At 42.3% G+C, this 21,240-nt stretch overlaps 4 protein-coding genes across 7 annotated transcripts; 3 read left to right on the top strand and 1 right to left on the bottom strand.

The window, feature by feature from the left end:
* LOC115749517 (protein STICHEL-like 2) lies at window positions 1-7,468 on the top strand. 2 transcript variants are annotated; one of them, XM_030686365.2, is made up of 9 exons: window positions 1-419; window positions 669-749; window positions 1,238-2,918; window positions 3,030-3,249; window positions 4,549-4,731; window positions 4,847-5,071; window positions 5,629-6,373; window positions 6,664-6,721; window positions 7,035-7,468. In XM_030686365.2, exons 3-9 carry the CDS (start codon window positions 1,323-1,325, stop codon window positions 7,107-7,109), a joined length of 3,102 nt encoding a protein of 1,033 aa, XP_030542225.1. In that variant the 5' UTR covers window positions 1-419; window positions 669-749; window positions 1,238-1,322; the 3' UTR covers window positions 7,110-7,468. The 2 variants fall into 2 exon arrangements, with proteins under 2 accessions (XP_030542225.1, XP_030542226.1); XM_030686366.2 differs by lacking the exon at window positions 669-749.
* Window positions 7,469-8,140: 672 nt separating this feature from the next.
* On the top strand, window positions 8,141-12,227 carry LOC115749518 (MA3 DOMAIN-CONTAINING TRANSLATION REGULATORY FACTOR 1-like). The gene is made up of 5 exons (XM_048281716.1): window positions 8,141-8,159; window positions 8,345-8,463; window positions 8,785-9,019; window positions 9,960-10,054; window positions 10,156-12,227. Exons 3-5 carry the CDS (start codon window positions 8,800-8,802, stop codon window positions 11,959-11,961), a joined length of 2,121 nt encoding a protein of 706 aa, XP_048137673.1. The 5' UTR covers window positions 8,141-8,159; window positions 8,345-8,463; window positions 8,785-8,799; the 3' UTR covers window positions 11,962-12,227.
* Window positions 12,228-13,182: 955 nt separating this feature from the next.
* On the bottom strand, window positions 13,183-16,668 carry LOC115749524 (CBBY-like protein). The gene is made up of 8 exons (XM_030686377.2): window positions 16,247-16,668; window positions 15,716-15,786; window positions 15,395-15,553; window positions 14,750-14,816; window positions 14,245-14,340; window positions 13,883-13,929; window positions 13,622-13,702; window positions 13,183-13,532 (listed from the first exon to the last, which is right to left on the bottom strand). The coding sequence occupies exons 1-8, from the start codon at window positions 16,559-16,561 to the stop codon at window positions 13,409-13,411; spliced, it is 960 nt and encodes a 319-aa protein (XP_030542237.1). The 5' UTR covers window positions 16,562-16,668; the 3' UTR covers window positions 13,183-13,408.
* Window positions 16,669-17,345: 677 nt separating this feature from the next.
* LOC115749523 (F-box protein At5g03100-like) lies at window positions 17,346-20,636 on the top strand. 3 transcript variants are annotated; one of them, XM_030686373.2, is made up of 4 exons: window positions 17,347-17,639; window positions 18,049-18,918; window positions 18,997-19,140; window positions 20,038-20,636. In XM_030686373.2, the coding sequence occupies exons 1-4, from the start codon at window positions 17,580-17,582 to the stop codon at window positions 20,326-20,328; spliced, it is 1,365 nt and encodes a 454-aa protein (XP_030542233.1). In that variant the 5' UTR covers window positions 17,347-17,579; the 3' UTR covers window positions 20,329-20,636. The 3 variants fall into 3 exon arrangements, with proteins under 3 accessions (XP_030542232.1, XP_030542233.1, XP_030542235.1); XM_030686375.2 differs by having other exon boundaries at window positions 18,049-18,342; XM_030686372.2 differs by having other exon boundaries at window positions 17,346-17,639; window positions 18,049-19,140.
* Window positions 20,637-21,240: the final 604 nt, after the last annotated feature.

A 21,240-nucleotide genomic window follows, 5' to 3' on the forward strand; every position in this document is an offset into this window, starting at 1 on the left:
TCTCCTCTGCAAAAACTCTGCACAAGAGCAAAAGAAACTCTGCAATTTCTTTTTTTTTTTTTTCGTTGTCAAATCTCTCTTTCTATTTCTGCATTGTGATGGTAATAATGTTCTGCGAATCAACCTCGCTCATTAATGGCATTTACTTCTTTGCCACTTACCGATTGTCTTCGCCGTCATCACCATCTTCAACCAACGCTCTCAATGTCAAATCAGTGCCGAACGGACTTCGACGAGGAAGCTCGGCCACCAATGCCGCTGTGTTCTAGGGTTAGGGTTTAGTATTCCGCTTTTCACGTTACCTCCCCGTTCCCGTTCAAACTTCGAAGAGGAAATTGGGAGATATTCCCTTCAACAGTCGCAACTCGTGGTCATGGGCACTTGGCATTTCTTTATTAATTCCTGCTGGCTGGCTTCAGGTTCGAGCTTTTCAACTTTGTCGTTTCGCGTTCGTTGTTTTCACTTGAATATACATATGTGTACCCTTTTCTCTCTAATTTCTTTGAATTCGAGATTCTCTTTCCATTACATTGCTTTCTTCGTCTCCAAAGACACGAGCTCGCTCGCTCTCTCTCTCTCTCTCCTTGTGGACTCTGACATGCCCTGTTTCAGAGAAATGTAGTAGTGTGACTCTGTGAATGGCTGAGTGTGTGACCTTGTGCGCGTAGGGCGTACACCCTTCTCTGTTTTGATCGAGCGAAGTTGAAGCTGACACTGTTCCGAGCTGTGTTTGTGTACTATGGCCGGAGGTGCATGCACATTCTCTCATTTTGCCTTGCCCTGTTTTCCCCCCTTCTCAGCTGTCCCTTTTCCTCTATTTCTGTTGTAGTAACACACATTTTCTAAAGCGTGAACGGGTTTGTCTGTCTCAACCCAAAAAAAGAAAAACGGGTTTATCTGTCATTCACGTTCAGGTACTACACTCGTTTTCCAGAAATCTAAGCGTTTCATTTTTTGCTTATTGTTTGTTTTTCCCCCTCCAAAAGGGAAATTCTAAAACTCCATTTTTGATTTGCTCACCTCCTTGCTTTCCTAGAATCTAGAAAGTTAGAGCTGTCGACATGCATTTGGAGAGTGTGAATGGTGTAATTTTGTTTTTCCAATTCTTCATGCTCTGTGTCTGTGTGTGTTCGAACCCTAAAAAGTATAAAGAGGCTTTTGCCTTTTCAAGAATAGATTAGTCCGGTAGGGTATTCTTTTGATAACTTTTATGGTTATTAATTTTCTTTTCTTTCAGGGTCGCTCTGCTTTTCTTTAAGCTCTTGAGATATAAATCATAGTGAGAAGTCTACTTCTTATATGGTGGCGGGTCTTTGAAGAAAATGATGGATGGTAGGCGGCATTCGGTTGATATTCCTATTTCCAGAGCTCTCGTAGCACTTAGGAGAGTGAGGTCTCTGAGGGATCCCTCGACGAATTCCATGAGCAAGTTCTCTGCTTTGATCGAGAATGCTAATTGGGAAACGAATTCAAATAATGGGATATCTCTCCGGTTTATGAACAGTCCCCAAGAAGGCGCCTCCGTCGATAAGGGTGTGGTGGAAAAGCGTTATAAACCTAAATGTTTGGATGAATATGATGCTAATCCAACATCAAGCAAGTCGAAGTTAGTTAATTGTGAGAATCACTGCATGGTTGGCGATGCACGCGATCCGACTTGGAATGCACCAGCAGGAGCGCTGAATATTTGCAGAGGAAAGCAAGAAGAGCTTCTTGGGCTAATAAATGAAGTGTATGGGCATGATACTACAGACAAAGGGTTGGACTTAGCCTGCGTAACTCCCAGCAATCGTATGGAGGATGTCGATTCTTGTAGTGAGATGTCAATGGGATCATCTCAAGTGGAAAAGATCAAACATACTGCTTCAGAACGGAAATCTCAGTACAGGATCCAGAGAAGATCGTGTGGTGTCGGTGGCGACATCGAAAGTCACGCAAGTACTCCAAGAAATACAGGAATTGATGCTTATCTAGAAGGTTCAAGTCCTAGCCGTTCATTGTTTGCTAATGAAGTTGATGCGGATGATCACTCTCAGGACGGATGCAGCATCAGTTGTTGCTGGTCAGGGACCCCAAAATTCAAGAGGTCAGTTGCTTTATCCGAAGTTGAAGACAGGCCACTGTTAGTTGAGGATGTGAATGAGGCAAATCGATATGGATGGAAGGATATTTGGAGAGATAATGAAAGTACTCCGTATTCAGATACACAAAAGCAACTTGGTCAAAGGTTAAAGCCTAAATCTTTCAATGAATTGGTGGGTCAAGATGTAGTAACAAAGTCTCTCCACGGTTCTATATCTACAGGAAAGATACCCTCCGTATATCTCTTCCATGGCCCCCATGGCACTGGCAAGACTTCTGCTTCAAGAATACTTGCTGCTGCACTAAATTGTCTCATGTTGAAGGAGCATGGACCATGTGGATTCTGCAGAGAATGCACAGTGCTCTTTTCTGGATGGAGTAGAGACGTTAAGGAGGTGGATTCATTGAGAATAAACCGCACAGATAGAGTTCGATCTCTGTTGAAAAATGCGGCCATTCCCCCAGAATCTTCACGCTTCAAGGTTTTCATCGTCGATGAATGCCAATTGTTGCATGCAGAGACGTGGGCTATGATTCTGACTAGCCTAGAGAAACTTCCCCAGCACATTGTCTTTATTATGATCACTTCTGAGCTTGACAAGCTGCCAAGAAGTGCCTTGTCGCGTTCTCAAAGATATCATTTTCCAAAGATAAAGGATGCAGATATAGCCAACAGATTGGGTGAAATTTGCGTAGAAGAAGGTCTGGTCTTTGATCAAGTTGCCATAGAATTTATTGCCGCAAAATCAAATGGTTCTCTTCGGGATGCAGAAATGATGCTCGACCAGCTCAGTTTACTTGGGAAAAGAATAACAATGTCCTTGGCCTATGAGCTTGTGAGGGCCCCACACTTTTCTCCTTTTCATGCTTTCAGCTGAGCCTGTATTAAATTGTTTCAGCTCATGCTATAATAAATGAATCATAATTGGCGATCTTCTCTTGTGCAGATGGGAACTGTATCTGATGATGAATTGCTTGATTTGCTTGATCTAGCTTTATCTTCTGACACTTCAAATACAGTCATAAGAGCTCGGGAGCTGATGAGGTCAAGAATTGACCCAATGCAACTGATATCACAGTTGGCAAATCTTATCATGGATATTCTCTCGGGTCAGACTCAGGAACTAAATTCAGAAGCCCGCAGGAAGTTTTCGGAAATTCACACCTGTAAGTTTTGTAGCCTGCTACTTTTGCTAGTAAAGGCCAGAGGCATTCATCATGTATGCATATTAACATGTCATCGAATTGCTCCAACATCCATACATGAGGTCATGAGACGTAAAGTCATATTTCACCATTATGATTGCCAAAAGGATATTGTGCGTATGGTGCTCCACTGACTATGGATGATATGAGGACTGAATTTATGAATTTGACAGCGGATTTTGTGGATATGGTGCTCCACTAACTATGGATGATACGGGGACTGAATTTATGAATTTGACTACTGCCATTTGTGTTGGTTCTCTTTCTTTGTAGAGTATGATGTTGGGTCTTCCGTGATTGATGCCTAGTATCATTTTCTGTACCAAGTGAAACAGGAAGGAGCCAGCAAATTCATGCTGTCATTTTGTAGCATTACTGCATTAGCGTGATGAAATTCTGTAGTTATTGTCCCTCAAAATTTGATTACGTTTCCAAGGTCCTGAGACTTGGGGCAATTAGAAGCTATAATCTTTATGCAAAGATGAACTTAAACGAAAAACATGAAATCGACAAGTCATATATATAAGGCGGTGCATGTGATTACATCTGTGATGGACTGGTGACTGGGAAGGGTTTTCTTTTTTCTTTCTCTTTTTATTGGAGGGTGGGTGGAGAATTTTTGCCTTCAGCGATTAGGAGGTGTTCATAAACATTTAGCATGGTCCACTTGCTTCTTTCATTGGTATGATCCACTTTATGGGCATATTAATTTTTTTTAAGGTAATTAACTTCATTTGAGAGCCTTCGCCAGCTCAATCTTTCCTTGGTTGAATTAAATGTGTCAGCACTGGGTTTTACCATTATTTATCACCTCCTTAGTTTCATGTCATTTCGTGCAATTGAGGAATCAACCTCTGCTCCTTTTCCTTTTCCTTTTGGCTCATCATTTTAAGTGGATATATCCTAGTGATGTTTCACGCTATCTTACTGTTTACTTTCCCTATTATTAATTACACTGCCACATTCTACAAGTCCGTCAGGTCTCTCTTGCAGATCAGATGAGCTTGCAGAATGCAGCAGTGCAATCATAATGTGTGTTGATGGACCACCAATCCTTATTTTTCAGATAACATAGTGTGGGTTGGTGGACTGACGTGATGCTTGCTTAATTAGTGTTGGACAGAACCGCTATCACTTTGTTCATGTCAGAGGACCTCTCCAGCACCTTCTGATTTGTCCGTGTCTTATACTTTAACATTTGAGTGCTTGCTGATCATCTTGTAACGCTGTCGTCTAACTGGAAGTAGTTTCTTCTTCCAGCTGAAACTGACTTGCATAAGTTGAGTCATGCTTTGAAGTTACTTTCCGAAACTGAGAAGCAATTGAGGATGTCAAAGAATCAAACAACCTGGCTCACAGTGGCACTGCTACAACTAAGTTCTGCAGATTCTTCCTCTTTGGATGAACGTGATTCAAAATGTTGTCCTCGGAACATGGAGAAGGGTGAGTGGCTTAGTTCAGTCACAGCTTTGAAACAGTTATCTATATTGATATAAGCTGGAGCAAGTATTTAATACGGTCAACGTAGTTAATCCATCTGAGACTAATTATTGTACAGATATAGATGGTGACTGTTGCAGCAGACCCTCTACAGAGGAGAGCAAGAAGCATTTCATCCATTGTTCATGTGATTGCGGTGACTTGAGTATATTGGATGCACCGGTAAACTACAGGGAAAGGTTGGATTCTATCTGGAAAAGGGCTACAGAACTATGTCGGTCAAAGGCTTTGAAGAAATTTCTGATGAAACGTGGAAGTATGTCCTCTCTTCGCTTGAATCAAGGTACACATGCTTCCTATCTTTGATAGAGTCAAATAAGTGGGTCAATAAAACAGTGTTATGAGAGAAATTGGCGATAAGCATTCTTGGACTAATATCTCTTGATCTGATAAGCTGTCATTGAGAAATTTCAGCTTACCTATAAACTTGACTCAAGATGTCTTAAGCTACTATATGAGCCCTATGTTGCTGCATTTATTAACAGGACGCAGATAGAGCCCTTGCTGACATATTAAAGATGGAATGATTATTTATGGACATAAATGTGTTTTTTTCGTTGTGGGTGTTCTGTGTTGTGGTTAACTTGCCTTTGTCGCTTAAATTCTTTCAAAGGCTCGATCTGCATGCCGCTTTGTGTCATCTTGCTGATTCGCCATTAGATGTCCACCATACAGTAATTTGTGGCAATGCATCTTTGGTTGCCTCCAGCATGAGCTCATGTGAATCTAAGCTCTGTAGTCTTCTGGACCGTTTTATTCTTTTACTTTTCTATTATTAATCTGTATTAGGTTTTTAATTTCACTGTAATATGTGATCACTGGGAATGTTCGACGTCTCAGGTTGTGCAATGGCTAATTTGGACTTCAGTCATCCTGACTATGTGACGAGGGCTGAGAAGTCATGGAAATTGATTGCCAGTTCACTTCAGTCCATCCTTGGCTGTAATGTAGAGATCAGAATCAATTATGTACCTTGTGCAGCAGAATCAAAGCGTGCAAAAGTGAAAAGGCCATCTTTTAGTTTGTTCAGCTGCTCCCGCAGAATGCTGCAGAAAACACGGTCGATTGTTGAACAAGGAAGCGATTCTGATTATTCTGACTATACCTTTGAGCAGTACACAACTATGGCAAAAGCAAATCTAGCCTGCCCTTCCGATTGTAGATCTCAAATGCTGCATACATGCGATCACCGAGTTGGAGCAGTAAGCACTATAAGAAATGCCGATGGAAACATTCTAAGTGTTGGTACAGACATGTCCCAGTGTTCTCCACACGACCTGGAGGGCCATCTGCCTGATCCAGTGTTTGACTGTTCAGGAAGAGAGGCGATCTGCGGTAGACACCATGTAATCTCCAGCCAAGAGCCAGAAGTTCAGTCAAACTGTTTCCCCCAAGTTATGAAGGCTCAGAAGATGTCAAACATGCCTGACACTCGGCAGATGATCTGCCACGATATGCCTGAGGAAAAGAAGATTGCTTCGTCCATCCCTGGGAAAATGTCTACAGAGACTATAAGCTTTGCAGATGAGCGATATCTTTTCTGCAGTACGGACAATTACACAAGTGTTTCCAGGGATGCTGATAAGTGAGTGGCTTTGCATTCTTATTTTCCGAGGGTATTGTGGATCTTAGTAGTCACATCTTAGGATGGTTGTTCACTGGAATATGCAGATTGCTTTGGCCAATGCTTTTTCCACCATGACATTAAAGTAAAAGTATGTCCAGTAATGATGTGCATTAAATGTTAAAGTGGAACGGTTGTTGAGATGATTCTGAAGTGTGCACGTTTGACTGCTTTGTTTATGTTCACGGAAAATGACATTATTGGTTTTAACATGTTCTTATATGGTTGCTGCTGAATCTCTGTTTTTGCAGAATGAGGGAAAGTCCAGATGTTCTTTGTTGGCGAACGCCAGTGTTGCCAATTGGGAAGGTGAGAAGCTCTACAACACTTTTTTTTCTCTCTTGTTTTTTTGGCAGTGGATAGATAATGTGAACCTATACTTATGCTTTTCCCTCATTTGGAATCATCTTCCTATACAATTTGACTATTTGCTTGCTTCCTGTCGCTAGACTCATTGCTGCATGACATGTCTTCGATATGAAGAGGACCTCTTTGTCGATTCCCCTCACTTTTTGGTCGAAACCCCCTCCGACACTGACCAAATGTTTATCTCCTAGTTATGGTCTTGTAGGAATTGTTTTCCGTTTGCCCTTAATCGGAACAAACCATGCGAATGTTGCAGGCATGTGAAAGGAGGCACGGTAGACAACGCCCCCACGTTGTCGGGTGGGTACTTCCCTGCGGTGCCGCCAAGTAGTCAAGGCTGTACAGTGATAGGCGAAGAACTGACACCCGTCGGAGAACATTGATATCCCAAAATATGCCCAATTTCTTTGAAGCACACAAAGACCAAATTGCTTTTGGATGGTCATCCGGAGCCGATGGCATTCTTCGTTTTTCTGTATGGGAAGGTCAACTGCATATTGTTGGGCTCTGTTTTGTACCCTGATACCCTCATCTTGTCCACTGGCTTCTCTGAACCGCTTTAAGCCCAACTGGGTGAGCAGAGAACGATCTTGGGCTTATGGGGCCTCCAGCAACTGCAAGGAAAAATCTTCTGAATTTTCATACCCTCGTTCTTCGGACCAAACACGCGTGATGATTGAGTCAAAATCAATCGCTTAAGATGAATCTTGCGCGATGCTCATCGAACACAGCTTCATCAACCCACGGGCCCTTTTAATTATTCAGCCAACAGCAAGTTTAGGCATGTCAAATCTGATCTTAATCTTCTTATCATCATCAACCAGAGACAAGGATCGAACCCATTTGTTCTCTTATGTCTATTTTCAAAGCACGTGGAATCTTTATAAAAGAGAAAAAAGAAGAAGATATCTTGTTATTTCCGTGACCTTATCTGAAATAATTTAAAAGATTTGTCTGGCCACGCCACCGTATCAATCCAAATTCCGCAGCCGACCACCTTACCTATGTAGTGGACGCCATAGCAGAAAAAAGAAAAAAGAAAAAGGGCAAAAAAAAAAAACCTAAAGTGAGGGGCAAAGACGGGGAGAGGAGAGAACGATTCAGTGGCATTTTGGTAAATGAACGTGCAAAAATGAAACCCTAAAGCGGCTAAGGGGATGCCAGGTGGCAGCACTGCACCAGTCGCGGAACCTCTCTACGACTGGGCTTTCCAAAAGAGATGGTGCCACGTGGGCTCCAGGAAACCTCCGCGATGACGTGTAATCGTAACCGCAGTAGTAGCCTCCATATATAAACCCCTGTCTGTCTCTCCGTCGCTCTCTCCCCACCTTCTTCGTCTCCTTTTCGCTTCATTCTCATCCTTTTCTCGCTCGCTCTCTGTTCAGCCGATTGAGACCCGGACACGCGAGAGGAAAAAAAAAAAAAAAAAAGCAAACGAACGAAAAGAGGGATCGGATCCGCAGGTTCTGGGGGACGAGGTCACGGTCTAGGGTTTGCGTATTGGATTTCTACGCGGGAGTGCGGTTCTCGCGTCTCGTTCACTGAGAGTTTTGCTCACTCTCTCTCTCGATTGGAGATCCAATTTTGTACGCTACTCTCTGTCTTGGCTCGAGTTTCATCCGGGCCAAGCACAGAAGAATCGGATACGTTTCGGTCTCGCCCGTCTGGCTGGTGCAATTGTTCAGGTCCTACTCCTATTGAATCTCACTTTGCTTTTTTTTTGTTTGTTTGTTTGTGTTCACGCGTGCTTTGATATTTTTCCATTGTAAATGCTATGCTGTGCCGTCGATTGTTAACTCGTAGCTCAGATTCAAAGTGCGGCGTTCCTTCAGATTGGCTCGCTCTCCTGTTCGTTATGCTTTGCCCTCTATTGATGCTTGGATTCGTTTTCCGATGTACGCGAACCGGCAGTCGCGCGTGCTTTTGTGTTCGTAAATCGAGTGGCATAATAGTAGATGGTGACGGTTAGCTGTTGGTATAGTTTTTGATCGTCGTTTGTTCTTTGGGAGTGGGCTACGCAGATGGCGTCGAACGAGGGGTTTCTGACGAATGAGCAGAGGGAAACGCTTAAATTAGCGACCCAGAATGCGGAGAGCCTGTCATCCTCTCCCAAATCGCCTAAAACTCTCCTCTCTGAACATCCATTAAAGGTTCCTGCTGCTGGCAAGGCGCCTACAGCCGGAATTGCTGTGAGGCATGTGCGGAGGACACACTCTGGGAAGTTTATACGGGTTAAGAAAGGTATGTTTGGTGCATTTTAATCATGCTCGAGTTGTGTTTCTGTTGAAGGATTCAATGTGTGGTTTTGTTTGTCTGGGGTCTTGTGATCGTCTCATTGTATTCTCGTCATCAGAAGGGTTTGCTGCTGCACGCTCTACATTCTTATTTCCTCCTGTTTTTACATCTGGCTAATGTTTTCAGGTTACAACAAATGTCTAGGTGAAAGTTGATCTGATCATTTGAACTCCTATTAAGTCATCATCCTCCTCTCCTCAAGAGTTTATTCTGGTTCCCTGCCTGAGACTTATTAATCGATCTTTTGCTAAGTGCAGTAAACTTATTGCATCCTCCAGTCACTAATCCCTCTCTGTCTGTGAGCTATATCTAATAGACGAATCCATAGCAGACAAAAGTAAAAAAGGGAACCCATAGCCCTTATTCCTGTTCTCCTGTATTTTTGTATCATGTACTTTGAAAATGATTGCCAAAAGTAATATTTAATAGATGGAACTGTTAGAGTTGTAGTTTTGGTCATATTCCTTGTTTTTGGCTGCAGTATGGGTGGTTAGGAGGCCTTTGATTTAGAACTCTTACAACTTGAGTTGGGCTTTTTGTTTAGACTGAATTTGTGAGTAGCTCTGGTGTTTTTATATTTCCAGCAACTCTACTAAAGCAACCCTAAGAGTTGCATTTGGAAATCTGCTTATTAAAGTTGGAGTGAACTCAGGTCCCCCCACCTAATTGCTTGGGGCCATAGGCTTGTAAGTTTATATCTTTTGCGCGCATTTATTGAACGTGTATCTATCTTTCTTGGTTATGTGATTATGCTACAAAGGAGAGTAGTTCAATTTAGGTTGTCTGGCTGTAGATGTTATAATCTACGGCTTAGGGTTTGGAACTTCTAATTGAGCAATCTTTTCGTTTTTGTGCGCATGTGCTAATACTGGTATATTGGAAACAGATGGAGGTGGTGGTAAGGGAACTTGGGGGAAATTGCTTGACACTGATGGTGGATCACATATAGATAGAAATGATCCCAATTACGACAGTGGTGAGGTAATGGCAGTTTTCCACCATTAATTGGCATTTATCAATCCTCTAGTGGGCTGGAGGTTAGCTCACTTGCTGACAAGTCTTGATTGTGTTTCTTTGTATAGGAGCCTTATCAACTAGTTGGTTCAACAGTCTCAGACCCCTTGGATGAATACAAGAAAGCTGTTGTTTCTTTAGTAGAGGAATACTTTAGCACAGGTGATGTGGACGTCGCATCATCTGATCTCAGAGAACTGGGCTCAAGTGAATATCACCCGTACTTCATCAAGCGGCTAGTTTCCATGGCCATGGATCGCCATGATAAGCAGAAAGAAATGGCCTCGGTTCTGCTCTCTGCCTTGTATGCTGATGTCATCAGCCCGCCACAAATCAGAGATGGATTTGTCTTGCTTCTTGAGTCGGCTGACGATCTCTCTGTTGATATATTGGATGCTGTTGATGTGCTCGCGTTGTTCCTAGCACGGGCTGTAGTTGACGAGATTCTCCCCCCTGCCTTCCTCACAAGGGCTAAGAAAACGCTGCCGGAATCTTCTAAAGGTTTCCAGGTTATTCAGACTGCTGAAAAGAGTTATCTCTCAGCCCCACACCACGCTGAACTTTTGGAGAGGAGATGGGGTGGTAGCACACGCATAACTGTTGAAGAGGTGAAAAAGAAGATAGATGATCTACTAAGGGAGTATGTGGAGACTGGAGATGCTTTTGAGGCATGCAGGTGCATTAGGGAGTTGGGTGTTGCGTTTTTCCATCATGAGGTGGTGAAAAGAGCTTTGGTTCTTGCAATAGAGACGCGAGCGACAGAACACTTGATAATGAAGTTGCTGAAGGAAGCCGCTGAGGAAGGCTTAATAAGCACCAGTCAAATGGCTAAGGGGTTTGCCCGTTTGGTTGAGAGCCTCGACGACCTTGCACTTGACGTTCCATCTGCAAAGTCCCTGTTCCAGTCACTGGTTCCCAAGGCTATTTCTGAAGGATGGCTTGATGCTTCATTTTCGAAGTCAGCGGATAATGGAGACGCGCAGATTGAAGATGAAAAGTTAAGGCGCTATAAGAAGGAAGTTGTAAGTATAATTCATGAATATTTTCTCTCTGATGACATTCCCGAGCTCATTCGAAGCTTGGAAGATCTTGGAGCACCTGAGTTCAACCCCGTATTTTTGAAGAAGCTCATCACCCTTGCTATGGACAGGAAGAACAGAGAGAAAGAGATGGCATCTATCCTGCTGTCTGCCCTCCATATTGAGATTTTTTCGACTGAGGACATTGCGAGTGGTTTTGTGCTGCTTTTGGAATCGGCAGAGGACACGGCTCTCGACATTTTAGACGCTTCAAATGAGCTTGCTTTATTTTTGGCTAGGGCTGTTATTGATGATGTGTTGGCCCCGCTGAATCTGGAAGAAATTGGAAGCAGGTTGCCTCCTAATTGCAGTGGGAGTGAAACTGTGCGCATGGCTCGATCACTCATTGCTGCCCGCCATGCTGGTGAGAGGATTCTTAGGTGCTGGGGAGGTGGAACCGGGTGGGCTGTTGAGGATGCGAAGGACAAAATTCAAAAGCTTCTGGAGGAATACGAGAGTGGTGGGGTGGTGACTGAAGCTTGCCAGTGCATACGTGATCTAGGAATGCCCTTTTTCAACCACGAAGTTGTAAAGAAGGCATTGGTAATGGCCATGGAGAAGAAGAACGACAGGATGCTGGATCTACTGCAAGAGTGTTACAGCGAGGGGCTCATCACCATCAATCAGATGACAAGAGGTTTCACCCGGATTAAGGATGGAATGGACGATTTGGCTCTTGACATCCCGAATGCGGAAGAGAAATTCCGTTTCTATGTGGAGTATGCTATTCGGAAGGGATGGCTCCCATCTTCATTTGAGTCTTCGTCATTGCCCGCTCCAGTTGTGGCTTCTTGAGTGGGAAACATATATTTCTGTCTTATGTTGTAGCCTGGCACGTTATGTAACGGACTTGTGTTCTTTTAAGTGCTTCAGAAGCCTGATTAGATGGGAGATGTTTGAGTTCTTGATGCCTTTTTTCCCTATTTCGTTGTAGTTTCCGGATGGAGATCAGCTGATGTATAAAGTTAGTTGCTTATCCAGCTTTAGGCTCATGGTGCATCATATTTGTCGCATGCAGTATGATAGTAAATTGATAATTGATCAAGAATTCTTTGATGCCATTCAGCTCGTTTTTCAGCATTGTTCTTTGGGCCTCTTTTTGTTTTGTTTTTGGGGTTCTGCGAGACTACAAGTTATCTGCACAAGAGAATGCCTTACCAAGAATGGCTTCATTTCCCCTATGCTATTTGGTCAATTGCCTGTCTTACATGGATAGTGTTAGATGTGTACAGAAGCGGCACCTTTCATGTGACCGATAACGGTGAACGTGCACTAATCTCTTTTCAGTTAACAAGTTCCTGCTCGACTGTCCGAGGGAGGATGTGGTTCTGTGCATCTAAGGGGTTGTGCGCGTGGTGGTGTACAATATCCGTGCTACCAATGTTCCTGGCCTGGCCAACAAAAATGTTCCTGGCCTGGGACAGGTTGGCTGATGGACCAAATCAAGCTTCTCTTCAGCCGCATCCAATTGTATTTTTCCCCGTCTGCGAGTTTGTTTCTGATGGTGAAGCTTGTAGTGTTTGGTCTCCCTTGGGTACTACCAGTAGCGTCATTTCCGAGGGCTTGATTGGATAGATTGGGCAACCGGTTCAACTAGTTACTGGACTATATGGCTATGGTAAAACGCTTTGTTTCAGTCGTTGCCATGACCAGAGCAGCTGTTCTACATGACAAATGCTAGATATTTTCAAACACGTACGAAAAATTGGTCTAGATAGCATGGGAGAGTGAAATCAGTCGATAATATTTAACTATAGATAGAATGCTTATGAATCGCATCGAATACATCGAATTTTCAATTAATGTTGAATTTTCTAACATTTTTCAGTAGTGAAAGAGGAACTTTATTCATAACAGTGCCTTGATAGCCAGTTAAACTCTCCGCCAGCCCCTGTAATAAAAGGATGTCTTTGCCCATACATCCGGTACGAATTACTGGGAATGCATTATAAACATTTAGGTAAGACATTAACAAAGGAACCAACCTTGTTACACCAATAGGAGCACATTGAAATATTCAGAATGCTGGAGTTCGGCTTAATTTCTCGCATCTTTTGGAATCAAACTTATTGTGAGGAGACTACCATAGGGCGATAAAAATTGAAGTCCTGTACATTTCAAGGACTTCTCTCCGTGCTTCGTTTAAGATCTATTATGCTACCATCATGGATATGGAGAATATATTCAAGAGTATATATAAGAAAATTAAAAGAATTGACTAAAGGACCGAGAAGCAAGTTGACTAGCTAACATACTGCTTCTCAAGAAGGCTTCCACAGAATGTGAGATCAAAGCGCTCCTCTGGAGGATCTCCGATGCAATCGAAGACCGCATCAGCATTTACAAAGTCCTCCTCAGCTGTGTAACTGAAACCAATCAAAGTTGAAGTCAGATTAGTGATAAAGGAAAGTATGGTTTAAAGAGCACCAGCTAGACCGTGAAGTAATGTAGTTACCCGCTCTTTGTCACGATGCACTTCATTCCAGCAGCTTTGGCTGCTGCGAGGCCAATGGCGCTGTCTTCAACCACAACACAACTGCAGAGCTCCAACATTACACAATAAATACCACACTACCGTGAGATGAAACTAATATAGTTGACTTAACATATTTTAACTGAGAGATAAAAGATGGATAAGTGCGTTTAAGGGAGTTGGTGGCAGCATGCGCTTGACCTCATAGTTTAAAAGAAACTGAGCGAGTGGTGGGTAAATTACCTTGAAGGATCAACACTCAAGGTGCTGGCAGCCAACAGATAGATGGCCTGTTGAAGAATTAAAATCGATGAGAGACCAAGGACATGCATACATTAAACAAATTAAGTGGGCAAGGAAAAATGAATACACAAGATGAATATGGTTAGCATTGCGTCAACTGATAGATCTGAACTTTTCCGTGAAGGATGAATTCTATTTCCAGGTATAGAGACTTATTAAAAGTTATTTTGCCAATATGACACTCGGCAAGTCTCTGATCAGTTGCTACAACGACGAGAAAATAAGACCATTATCAGATTATCACATGATGCACTACACCCTACATTAACACCTTCATATAGATTAAGCAAACAAGACATTACAGGATCTGGCTTTTTACGCGGAACCACATCTCCCGCAAATATCTTGATTTTTTCTGCTCTTTCAGGCCCAAGCAAGCATGAAACTATTGCAGAGACCTGAAACCATTGCACGACTTAGAGTCAACAAGAGAACTTGACTTGAAAATCAACAGGGACACATAGTATAAATCAATAAAATGCAGCTTTTTCCACAAATGAAGCTAATTTTGAAGTTGAACCCTCTTTCCTTCAGATAGAGGAAAGCCATAAATGCAATTTTCGGTCTTTCATTTATGAAAAGCTCAACCAAGAGGAACTTGTGCAGGCTCAAATTCATTTTCTTTCGAGAACGTGAAACAGAGTTTTGAATAACTAGCATACCCCCCGAGCACTAATTTACAGAGATGAAAAACTGGAAGACTTCATTTCATCCTCCATTGAGAAGTGCCATTGGCAAGTTTAACGCAAGTGAAACAGTATTGGCACTGCACAGAAAATTAATTCTGCAGAACCTGCTGAAGCATACCGCCTTCTCATTCGAGGTACTGCAGACAGCAACTCGTACTCCTTTTGCTAGTGCTTGATCAATGAGCCTGCGCAATTGGTGAGTGTGACATATGGAGAATCTATATATTTGAAGTCATGCTTAACAGGTTCTAAAGAGGTGCATTGGAAGTATACACATACTTACAGTGGAATTCAGACATTTGGATATGAATGCTAATTAATCTGATCCATCGAATTTACAATTGCCAACAAAGAGCACATATCTGTAGTCATTCTCCATCTATGGGATCTTGGTCAAGAACAGGGTTCCAGAAACGAAAAAGGTATGCCTAGAATCTGAACTTTAGGCCAGGACATACTACGACTTTGCAAAAAAAAAAAAAAAGGTCTAGCAGAAGTTCATCTTTCAAGTCTTATAAGTTGTTCATTGCAATTCTTACATCCATAAGGCATCAAAAAGAGGAGACGTTGTAATTATTCATTTTCCATCAGTGTGGAAGTAAACATAGAGAAACCAGTCTGGTCAGAAGAGCAAAAACTTTCCCGACCAAAAAAAAAAAAAGATAGCAAAGACTGTGCAAGCAGAAGAACGGGCATAAAAGTAGTCTTTTTTTCTTTGGTGAAAGCATAAAAATAGATAAACTGAAAGATCATGACAACGAACTTTGCAACTCCAGGTCGAAGGGGCAGCAATTTCTTTTCAATAAGGGCCATGAACAACTCTGTCTTTCGCTTGTGAAGAGCAGCAATGAACTCCTTCCTCTCCTCTTCACTTTTTGGGGCTTTTTCAGGCCACCCTGTCTTATTGAAATACGCTGTCATCCTGCAAACATATGCCTAGCTAAATGTCAGTTTTAACATTCTTCCCCTCTCGAGCTTAAAACACTTTGTTCACTTCTTCTCAAATTTAGAGAACTTCTTCAATGAATCTATTCAGGCCTACATAATTTAACTGCAGAATTCATGGAAAATAAGGACGAGATACCTTTCTTTTCCCCCACCAATTTTCAGAAGTTCTCCATACAAATCTACATCCCAGGTGACGCCCAATTCTCTCTAAGAGAAATATGATCAACCGGATGTCAGTGTTCATGCATGAAAATCATTGAGCCATAGTTGTAAGGCATAAATGAAGATTTCAGCAGAATTACCTCCACTGTCTTGATTGATTTCTCTCTGAAGATTAAAGCTTCTCGAAAAACTTAAGGGAAAGAAACTAAAAGCAAACACTCAAATTTAGAGCAGAAGATGTTGAGCAATAAAATTCATCAAATTTCTCAATCACTAAGAAAAATCGCGTTCCTCGGGTGTTTAACACCCTTTGCCACCACGAAGTCTCTAGTCTAATTGCGAGAAAAGCCCAAAATGCGAAAGAAGCAAATACAATTTTCTCGCAATGCCGAAGCCATTCCATTCAGTTCCGCACCAACGGACCAATACCAAAGCAATAACTACCAGACCACAAACCAGAACAAGGAACAAGTACGAAGAGAAAGCAGGGAATGCGGGAATTTACTTCTTGAAAAGTATCGTTGAAGGAAATCCGGTGGCCGTCCTTCTCGGTATCCACGAGCACTCCATCGCAGTCAAAGAGAAGAGCCGACGGAAGAGCCGAAGGCGAGGGCGATGCAGCAGCAGAGCAGGTGGCGACGCTCGTTCTCCTGCGCGAGTCTCTGACGGCTGATCGCAGTTTTGGCGGGTAAGCACTTCCTCCTCTTGCATGTGAACTTGAACAGGGCCACGGGAGTTGGGGAAGCGCGAGACGAGCATTGGTCGAAGGGTTGGCGCGCGGGAGCAGAGACGACGTTGGAGAGAGCGTAGCGATCGCCATTTGAAGGCCTTGGCGGAGCTTCTCCTCGGTGACGCGAAGCTGCGTGCTCTTTTGGTTCAACCGTTCATGGTGTCCTCTTGGAAGTTAATCCAGCAGAGGCCACACATAGCTCCAAGGGTGCGCACTGCGCATACTGGCGCCATGTAACCTTTCAGTGAATTGTCTGATCAGTTTTTTTTGTCTCTCTTTTGGTCTTGGCTAGTGTTTTTTTTTGGGTCGAAGTCTTGGCTAGTGTAGTTGAGAAATGAAAAAAAAAAAAATGACATAAATGGGTTACACTTTAATCTCATATACAATGCCGTCTTTGAATTATTAATTTTAATCTAGTCCCCGAATAACATGAAGATGTTCCATATTGTCTTTTCATTAATTCAAATTGACGGTTCACTTTCAATTCGTTAAGTTTGATGGATAACGAAAAGAAAAATAACTACACTTGAATTTTCCAAATAAGATAGTCATTTCAAATTAGGAGATAATAATTTACATCATCAGACATTGATTGACGTGTTAATGCCCTAATTTTTTTCATTTTTTGAAGTAGATGTATAAAAAGATAGGCATATTGATTTATCAGATGAAAATCCACGTCGTCAGAAAACGTTTACTTTGTCATTCGAACAAACGGAATGACTACATTAATCATTTACTTAGAGGTATAGTGAATAAATTAAAAGTTTAAGGACAATAATTTCTATGGGCCAGCCCACAATTCATCCGGTCGGCCCAGCCCACAATTCATCAGCCCATCGGACTCCAAGACGACGGTGCATTCAAAACGACGAGAATAGCGGCCGTTGCATCCGATTTGCGAGTGAGCTACGCTTTGTTGATGACCATCTTCAAATGCTCTCCTATGTCCATGTCACTCGCATCGTGATCGAGCTCTGAGTGAGAGGTAATTTCTGTTCTTCCGTGCCTTCTTCAGCCATTTTCTCTACGTCTTTCGTCGACATTTTTTCAAGATGATCTGACTCATAACTATCGTCTTCACTCTTCAGTCGGTTCGCCAGTGATCATGGACGGCGACGAAGAGTCTTGTCTACCTGCCAATACAGTGGAACATGCTTCACCGGAGGTGAATCGATTGTCTTTTTTCCGATCACGTCGTCGCTCCGAAGTTGTAGATGTAGTGCTAGATATGTAGACTTACTTCTCGTGATAGGGTATACAGTTTCTCTGTCTTGTGCTTTTCTCGAAAGAAGCTTAATCTCGAAATTGCTTCAGATTACTACTCCTCGTTTCCGCCTACGCCTGTGTTTGTTGTCTATATGAACCGGCAATTTCGAACGTGAAAAACTGCTGATATTTTATCGACTTGTCAGCATTTATGGTTGTGTTTAAGTTTTTCATTTTTTTAATTTTGTTCCTTTAATTCAACGAAGCTGTGCTTTGCAGCTAAGGTCATGGTTTAGTGTTTCGGTGTTCTGATGAGCGCTTGTTTGATTTTTGGATTTTCTTTTTGTCTACTACGTTGGATTCATTAGCATGAGGAGAGGAACAAGGATCTGCAGGACATGATCAGTGAACTGCCGCATGAAATTCTTGTTTCCATTTTGTCCCTTATGACCTTCAAGGAAGCTGTGAGAACTAGCGTTCTTTCACGGAGATGGAAAAAGTTGTGGAGTTACACAACGGGCAGCTTGGATTTTGAAGATTCGAAGGCAGAGCAAGACATCTCGCATAACACGAAATCTTTGGGAGCAGGAAGGTTCAAGTTCATTGGATGGGTGAATCGGATGTTGAACTCGCATCAAGGTTCAAGAATTCGTGAGTTTAGGGTGCGTTTTGATTTGAATAATCGCTCGAGGCGTTATGTAGATGAGTGGGTTGCAGTAGCGTTGGCAAAGAGAGTTCAGAACTTGAAGCTGGACTTTTTACCGTTTCTCAGAAAATTTGACTCTCCACGTTACACATTTCCCAGCAAGTTCATTTTGCCAAGCGCCAAATGCCGTTATGACTTGTCTTGCCTGAGGTCTCTGGACCTGAAGTTCGTCAATCTTACGGATGAGAATTTGGATTGCATCCTCACCAGTTGTCCTTTTCTTGAGGAGTTGGTTATAGTATGCTCGGAGCTTCTTTCACATATAAAAGTTAAAGGCTCCTCTCTTTCTCTGAAGCACTTGTTTATACATTGTAGTGACCTGACAACCTTTGAAGTTTCCGCCCCGAATTTGGTGTCACTTGCTTATCACAATGCTTCAAAAGGAGGACCACAAGTTCTCATCGAGAATGCTCCTCTGCTAACTAGTGTTACTCTTGGTGCTCTTTATGATCCTGTTAGTATTTATCTACATCCTCTTTGTAGCTCTTTGCCTCAACTGGAAGCTCTTCACTTACACATGAATCTCTTCAAGGTGGTTTTTGTGGTTCCTGTTCAGATCTTGCTTCAAAGTTCTTTACGTTCTTGTAATTATAATGTGCTGATCTTTCAGGATGGTCTAGAGATACCACAATTTCCTATGTTATTTAACCTTAGGTATCTCACGTGGTTAGTTCAGACATCTGATACAGCAAGCCTTCTTGGTTTAACTTCTCTTATAGAAGCAGCGCCATTCTTGCATCATTTTGAACTCAAGGTAGATATTTCATTTTGTTGTTGCAATGTGGGTGCTGCTTCATATTGCATCTCTGCAGTTTCCCCATTTCCAAGACAATAGTCTAAATATATGGGCTTCAGTTATGACCCCAGATATCTAATTCACTGTAGTGATATCTTTGATTGTTTTTGGTTTCATTTCTTTTCCTTGTGTCTTATCAAGACCGGTACTTCCTTTATGTACAGCACTTCATACTTCTCAATATGATGTATCTACAAGCATCTATAGATTTTCTATAGACTGTGTAGCTGGTCGGTCATTGTGCAACACACAGAAAACTGTTTGCGACCAAGGTAATTGTGGAATATGGGCGATGTTATCGATTGGCCGAGTCTTGCTTGTCGTAAACTTGTATGAAGAAATACGGAATTGCTACTTTAGGCATGGATCGTTAAAATTCACAACTTATTGTGCTAGCTTGGCTGATCCGGGGTAGGCTGAACTCATTGTTTACAACAATAAAATCGTTGGGCCACAAAAACTTGTTTTCTCATTTACTAGTAACGGTTGATGTCGTATTTTGACCTTAAGGTTCATGGCTGATGCTAGATGATATTCTTACTCGATGATAGATCCTTCAATTGAATTCGCCAAGCCAAACCATATGGACCTGAATTTTGTCCTACCTGTAGCTGTAGGCGGACGGCAAGAAATTGTAAAACGTGTGAGCATCAACAATGGCTATCCTGAAAGAAATTGCCAAGCGACTATTGTTTGTGTCACTGTCAAAGTATACCATTTAAGTTTAGGTGTTTGTATCATCTCAATGTGTCTATTTGGCATAGCTTTGTGCTGGCGTCTCAAGTGGTGCATGAGGCTTGCTCTGACTCGTATTGCATGTGGCATATTGGGTGTATGCTATAATCTTTGTCGCAGTTGGAGTGGACAGAACCATGGAGACGAAGGAATGCAAAAAGGGTGAATGCAACTCCGAATCAATATCTCAAGGAGGTGAAAATACTTGGCTTTAGGGGGTATGCAATTGATTCCGAGATCATCTCATATCTGCTTGAAAGGGCCACAATGCTTGAGGAGATTGTTGTTGATCCTCATCCTCATGCCTGTTTAACGGAAGGAACTTTCATGGAGGAGAAACAGGCTGCAAGAAAAAAGGCTGAGCAGTTGAAACCCAAACTGCCTCATGCAGCTAAATTGATAATTTTGTGATCGATTAAGATTGCGTTGTATCATGTTGTCCATGTGGATGGACTGTCCTCTACAATCCAGTGACTGAATGGGCTATGGGTCCCATAAAGTCTAAAATTGTTTTCTTTATACCAAATCGGTCTTGTAAAAACCATGTCTGTTTGCGCACTGTCTGGCATCCCCCTCTATTTGCTTGGGGACATTTAACTTTTCAGATGGTTGACATACTGGTCTTCCTGAAGTTTCTTCTAGATTCTGCACTTTTGCTGCGTGTTAATTCTATCACTGCATATGAAATTTGGAAATATACATGCTGTCATTCTTCGTTTGTCAAACGTAGCCCTGCAAGATGCAGAATTTAAATGATGAAGTGCCTGATTCTGAGTTCTGGCAGTAGTACATGAACTTATCACGTTTCTGTCTGGGCATGTGTTTACTTTTTTGTCAAATGCTGAGAATTGTGCTGTTTCTGTTGCCTCGGGCCTGTTACAGGACTGGTTCTTGCCCACATTTCAGTTTCATATGGTGTTTGCTAGAAATCTGTTCTTCCAGATGACCAAGTCGAGGTGTCGATGATTGACTGTCCGATTGGAAAATGCCCATCCCATTACAGTAGCAAAGCCAAGAATTTGTGCTTTGGTTTTGAGGAGGCTTAAGGTAACTTTGTCAGCCACGTACTCGAGCCGTAAAGTGAAACTGGATGTCACAGTGTCAACAAGAGCAAAAGTAACAGTTATTAGTCTCTGGGTCTTCGTCCCTCTCTTGAAAGCCCAATGATTTTGTCACCTATCATTATTGCTTTATATATTTTGCGGCTGATGTCATGGATAAAGACATTGCCAAAACATAGAGTGGTCTGTATCCATTTGGCCGCAATTTTCTATAGTTCTAAGCGAGAAGTCATTGGTGGACCGTACCACACAAACATAGACC

This window comes from Rhodamnia argentea, chromosome 7 (genome assembly GCF_020921035.1).
Source record: "Rhodamnia argentea isolate NSW1041297 chromosome 7, ASM2092103v1, whole genome shotgun sequence".
Taxonomy (NCBI): Eukaryota; Viridiplantae; Streptophyta; class Magnoliopsida; order Myrtales; family Myrtaceae; genus Rhodamnia; species Rhodamnia argentea.

Coding starts and splice junctions, on each gene's coding strand:
- LOC115749517 (XM_030686365.2), top strand. CDS start 1,323: ATGATGGATGGTAGGCGGCATTCGGTTGATATTCCTATTTCCAGAGCT. Junction 3,250..4,548: donor GTTTTCGGAAATTCACACCT/GTAAGTTTTGTA, acceptor TTCTTCTTCCAG/CTGAAACTGACTTGCATAAG. Junction 5,072..5,628: donor CTCTCTTCGCTTGAATCAAG/GTACACATGCTT, acceptor TCGACGTCTCAG/GTTGTGCAATGGCTAATTTG.
- LOC115749518 (XM_048281716.1), top strand. CDS start 8,800: ATGGCGTCGAACGAGGGGTTTCTGACGAATGAGCAGAGGGAAACGCTT. Junction 9,020..9,959: donor GTTTATACGGGTTAAGAAAG/GTATGTTTGGTG, acceptor TATTGGAAACAG/ATGGAGGTGGTGGTAAGGGA. Junction 10,055..10,155: donor CCAATTACGACAGTGGTGAG/GTAATGGCAGTT, acceptor TTCTTTGTATAG/GAGCCTTATCAACTAGTTGG.
- LOC115749524 (XM_030686377.2), bottom strand. CDS start 16,561: ATGGCGATCGCTACGCTCTCTCCAACGTCGTCTCTGCTCCCGCGCGCC. Junction 14,341..14,749: donor GTACCTCGAATGAGAAGGCG/GTATGCTTCAGC, acceptor CAATGGTTTCAG/GTCTCTGCAATAGTTTCATG. Junction 13,533..13,621: donor TGCATCGTGACAAAGAGCGG/GTAACTACATTA, acceptor GATTGGTTTCAG/TTACACAGCTGAGGAGGACT.
- LOC115749523 (XM_030686372.2), top strand. CDS start 17,580: ATGGACGGCGACGAAGAGTCTTGTCTACCTGCCAATACAGTGGAACAT. Junction 17,640..18,048: donor TGGAACATGCTTCACCGGAG/GTGAATCGATTG, acceptor TGGATTCATTAG/CATGAGGAGAGGAACAAGGA. Junction 19,141..20,037: donor TGCATCATTTTGAACTCAAG/GTAGATATTTCA, acceptor TCTTTGTCGCAG/TTGGAGTGGACAGAACCATG.